The 4719-nt window shown below is 66.7% G+C and overlaps 1 protein-coding gene across 1 annotated transcript; it reads right to left on the bottom strand.

Moving 5' to 3' along the window:
- Positions 1–631: 631 nt before the first annotated feature.
- LOC125182239 (Krueppel-like factor 2) lies at positions 632–4166 on the bottom strand. The gene is made up of 3 exons (XM_048059257.2): positions 3938–4166; positions 2751–3717; positions 632–1944 (listed from the first exon to the last, which is right to left on the bottom strand). Exons 1-3 carry the CDS (start codon positions 4028–4030, stop codon positions 1769–1771), a joined length of 1236 nt encoding a protein of 411 aa, XP_047915214.1. The 5' UTR covers positions 4031–4166; the 3' UTR covers positions 632–1768.
- Positions 4167–4719: the final 553 nt, after the last annotated feature.

Genomic DNA, 4719 nt, shown 5'->3' with positions numbered 1-4719 from the left:
GTCCGGGCAAGCCCCGGCCTTCGGAGGGCTGCGTGCATCACGGGTAATCAGCCGTGGGAGGGAGGGAGGCAGGGATGGAGCCAGACCTGCTCGCTGAGCTCGGGACCTGCCAGCACGCTGGTGCTGAGTCACCCCCATTAACACCGGGAAGCCTCAGCACCTGAGCGCCAGGGGGGAGGACAGCAGGGACCACGCAGGGGGCCGGGTGGCCAGCATGGACCTTCTGGTGGCGACGGCACAGCTCGTGCCACACAGCTCCTGCTGCGGGGGACAGCGGGACGGGGACAGGGGGACGGAGCGCCGAGGGAAGGCGCCAGGGCCGGCGAGGCCGCCGTAAGGTTTCGGCTGCCATTCCCCTCGGCGGTGACTCACCGCAGGACCGGTCACGCCATCCCTGTGCCGCAATTGCCCCATCTGCAGATTAGGGAAACTGAGGCACGGGGAAGTGGGGTGACTCAAGAGCTGTTGCACAGGAGATGCCGCTCGGATGCCGAGGCTTGGGCGTTCCCCCATCGATCCTCCGCAGCTAACTTAAGCAGAAATGAACATCGATGTAAATATTTACTGACAAGCGAGCCCAGCCTCACCCACTCCTCTTAGAAGAAAGCTTTAAAGTAAACTCTCCTGGCTCTTTCAAGTTTACATCTTGTTTATTTATTATACAGCAGATCACAATATTTCAACAGTTTGCATATAAAGAAAAGTAACATTTCAGAGTGCGAGAGACCTAACGTGCCCAAGCAGAGAAATGTTAATTAACAATATACACAGACGGGAACAGTGCACTTCCCAAAGCCGAGACTCTCCTGTGTTCCCAGCCGGAAGAAAAAAAATATATTAAAAAACAGAAACATTATATATTACTGCTTTGTTTAATTTACAACTCGCTTTGCAGAAGCTGCACATAAAAAGACTCATTTTCTTTTGAGTTTTCTCTTTTTTTCCCTTTAAGAAAGTTTCAAGTATAGCAGAGACCTGGGCATTCATAGCTGGACTCACTGTCCTTTACACACTAAGTTTAAAAAAAAGCAGCATGGGGAAGGCAGCTGCAGCAGTACCTGGTGTCATCCTGAGGGGAAGAACAAAAATTAAAGCAGACCATGAGATGAGAGCCGTTCCGGGCTCCCAGGCGGAGAACTGTGGGATCACCCACGACGGGACAGCCCAGCAGGGTCCCAAGCTGGCATCGGGAGCATCCATCACTCCCTGTGCGAGGTGATGCTGCGCTGCTGACCCCTACAAACCTTTCCACCCATGAGCCATGATTAGATTCCCACCCTCGCCCTGTCCTCTCAGGGCTTTTGGGCCACGGGGTTTGTTCTGAAGGCCTCAACCAAGCAGAGCAGAGCCACAGGACACAGGTCTCCAGCCGGAGCTTGGCCGCTGTCAGCCACCACAGTCCCCGGTGCCGGGGGGGGGTGCCAGGATCAGGGAGGAGTTTTAATTTTTTTTAAAGCTGTTGCCAAATACAAGCTAGGAGCGCTGGGGACAGACCCCTGGTGCACCAGACCCTCCAGTGGTTCCCAGGCAGGAGACGCTCCGCTCCCTGCAGCCCTGCTCCCCACCTCCACCCCAAAAAAGCAGCCCTTCCTTCCCCAGCACGCAGCCGAGCCCAGCTCTCACAGCGGGGGCAGGAGGAGAAGAGGAGTTATCAGCTACAAGCGGAGAGGGGCTGGGCTGCTCCCCAGCACCGGCCCGACGCTATTTACACCGTGAGGAGCTGCTCCTGGGCAGGGGGGGGAGGCTGAGCGCGGCCGCGGCCCGCCGCTCACATGTGCCGCTTCATGTGGAGGGCGAGGTGGTCGGAGCGGGAGAAAGCCCGCTCGCAGAGGTGGCACTGGAAGGGCCGGTGCCCCGTGTGCTTGCGGTAGTGGCGGGTCAGCTCGTCAGAGCGGGCAAACTTCCAGCCACAGCCTTCCCAGGTGCAGTGGTAGGGCTTCTCGCCTGCGGGGGAGAAGGGGGTCAGCGGGCACAGGGGGGTCCCAACCCTCCGCGGGCTTTCACCCGTGTCCTCCTGCCCGGCCCTCCCTGCCCACCACTCCATGCTCGCTCCAGAGGGGAACCCTGCTGTGCACCTTCCCCTTTCACCTTTCACCCCTTTCACGACCCCCATTTTCACCTGACCCCCTTTCGTCCCCCATCTTGTCACTTTCCCCACTGCTACCCTGCGTGCCCCTGCGCACCCCTACCCCATGTGCCTCTGCCCTGCTTCAAGCTGCGGCTGCTCCCCTGCCTGTCCCTGCTGCGGATCCTCGCCATGTACCAGCACACCCCAGATCCACTGGGGGGCCTCACCAGTACCCCCCAGCCCACCTTGGGGCCCCCTCCCCGCTCGTCCTCAGCCTGGCTGTGGGGCTTATCCATGCGGCCGTTTGGGGAACATCTCACTGCATGCCCCTATCCCTGTATGCCCCTGCCCAGCCCCACTATGGGGTCCTGAGCACCCCTGACCCCACATATCCCTCAGTGCAGGCTGCGGGGTCTCCCTGATCTTCACTGCCCACCACAGGGACCCCATGAACAGCCCAGAGGGCTGGGGGATCCCTCAAACACACCCAAACCGACAGCAGGGCGTCCCCTCGGTGCTCCCCTACAGCGGGGACCCCGCGGGTGTCCCCGGTGCCCCCAACCCCGCTCCCACCGCACTGCTCCGGGGCTGCGCCCGCCCCACACCGTGGTCCCCCAGCCCCTTTCCACGCACATCCCGAGCCTGCCCCGACCCCCGGCCGCCCCCCTCGGGGCTCCCTTACCCGTGTGCGTCCGCATGTGCGCCTTGAGGTGGGAGCTCTTGGTGTAGGTCTTGCCGCAGCCCGGGTATTCACAGTTGTGGGTCGCCGTCCGCTTGCGCGCCCAGGAGCGGCGGCCGCGCTTGGGCTTGCAGTCCTCGGGGGGGGCCCCGGCTGGGAAATACTCCAGCACCGGAGAGTTGGGCGGCGTGACCAGCAACCCCGGCAGCCCCCCCGGGCCCGGCCCCGGCCCCTTGAGGGGCTCCCTGAAAACACTGAAGTGTCCATGAAACTGCGGCGGCGGCTGGGGGGCGAAGTGGGGCGCGTAGCGGTGCGGGGCCACGGCGTAGTGGGGCGGCAGGTCGGCCAGGAGGTGGGGGTCGGTGCCGGGCAGTGGCTCCTCGGGGGGGCCCAGACGGCCGTGGGCGAAGCCCGGGTAAGGCAGCGGTGGCCCCGGCACCGGGCCCGGCGCCATGCGGGGGGGCTTGTGCTCGCCGCCGCCCGGCCCCAGGTAGTCGCCACCGGGCATCCCCAGCATGCAGGCTCGCTCCTCGGGCTGCTCCTTCTTGATGCGGGGCCCGAAGGGCTGCGAGGGGTCCAGGGGCAGCGGGCGGCTCAGGGCCGGGTGGAGGGGCGGGTGGTGGTGGTGGTGGTGATGGTGGTGGGGGCCGCCGGGCGCCCGCAGCTCCGTGTACTCCCTCCGCTGCAGGTCGCAGTGGCCGGGCAGGTCCGGGGTGAGCAGCTCGGCCACGTAGCTGTGGCCCTGGCCCTCGGGGTAAGGAGCCGGGAACTTGCCCGGAGCCGGGTAGGAGCCGTCGCTGTCGTACGTGGTGCCGCAGCTCTCCGGGGTCTCGGGCAGGGGGTAGTTGGGGCCGGGCGGTCCCTGCCCGCCGCTGCTGGTGTGCGCCAGGATGAAATCCAAATCCACGAACTTCCCCAAGTCGTCCTCCTCCCGCTTGACGGCGGCGGGGCCGTCCTGCTGCAGCATCCTCTGCGGGGAGAGGGGCGTCAGGGCCGGCAGCAGCCCCCCCCACCCCCCGCCGGTGCACCGGGACCCCCAACCCCTCCACCGCGGCGGCACCGCCACCCCCGGGGCGCCCTCCGACGGCTGGAAGGGGGCTCGGCGGTGGGGCTGAGCACCGAGCCCGGTGCCCCCCACCCACCCACCCCGTTCCCCCCCCCCCCCCCCCGCCCCTTTCCCCGGTGCTTACGTGGAGCATATCGGCCGGGCGCTCCTCCAGCGGCAGCAGGTTGGCGAAGGTGGAGATGGAGGGCAGGGCGCTCTCGTCCACGGCCGCCGCCATGGCGGGCCGGGACCGGGCACCGGGAGCGGGGCCGGGGCGGGCTGGGGGGAGCGCGGTGCGCGGGGCCCGGCTCCGCTCCCCGCGGCGGCGGCAGCGCTGCTCTGCGCCGCCCCGCGCCCCTAAGCTGTTAACAGCATGGCTGCGCCCCCATTGGCCCGCCGCGCATTGATATTCACCGCCGGGCCAGCCCATTGGCTTTGCCAGGGCTGTGGACACGCCCCCCTAATGTTTAGCCACGCCCCCTCGTGGGGGGGTGCCCCGACGGGACCGGGTGGGGGTCCCAGTCCCCGTCCCTATCCATGCCCGTGCCCCCGGTCCCTATCCATGTATCCACGTCCCGCTCCCCGCCCGGGTTGCCGGTGCCCGGAGGGCACGGCGAGGCGGGGGGGTCCCTGCCCCGCTATGGGAACAGGGGGGTCCCGGGGGGGGGGTCCCAGGACGCTGCGGGCCAGCAGGGTGCTGGTTTGGGTGCCTGGGGGCTCTCCGTGCACTGCCCACGGGGTGAGCGGGGAGCGCAAAGGCCCGGGTGTCCCTGCCCCACAGGGGGTACCCACACCCCTCTGGCTGCTCCACGCCGCCGTGCGCGGGCACGAGTGGGTGCCTGGGCCGGCGAGCCGGGCCCGGTGGTCATGCCAAAAAACGCCGAGCAAAGGTGCCGCCACGATGGGTGCCGGTGCTGGGGTGGGAGG

The sequence above is a fragment of the Anser cygnoides genome, chromosome 8 (assembly GCF_040182565.1).
Source record: "Anser cygnoides isolate HZ-2024a breed goose chromosome 8, Taihu_goose_T2T_genome, whole genome shotgun sequence".
NCBI classification, from domain to species: domain Eukaryota; kingdom Metazoa; phylum Chordata; class Aves; order Anseriformes; family Anatidae; genus Anser; species Anser cygnoides.
This window is presented reverse-complemented; position numbering and strand designations above follow the sequence as displayed.

Bases quoted from the DNA above. Each gene is read 5' to 3' on its own strand.
- LOC125182239 (XM_048059257.2), bottom strand. From the start codon at position 4,030: ATGGCGGCGGCCGTGGACGAGAGCGCCCTGCCCTCCATCTCCACCTTC. The intron at 3,718-3,937 runs GTAAGCACCGGG...CTCTCCCCGCAG, and splicing joins GCCCGGCCGATATGCTCCAC to AGGATGCTGCAGCAGGACGG. The intron at 1,945-2,750 runs GTAAGGGAGCCC...TCTCCCCCGCAG, and splicing joins GCACATGCGGACGCACACGG to GCGAGAAGCCCTACCACTGC.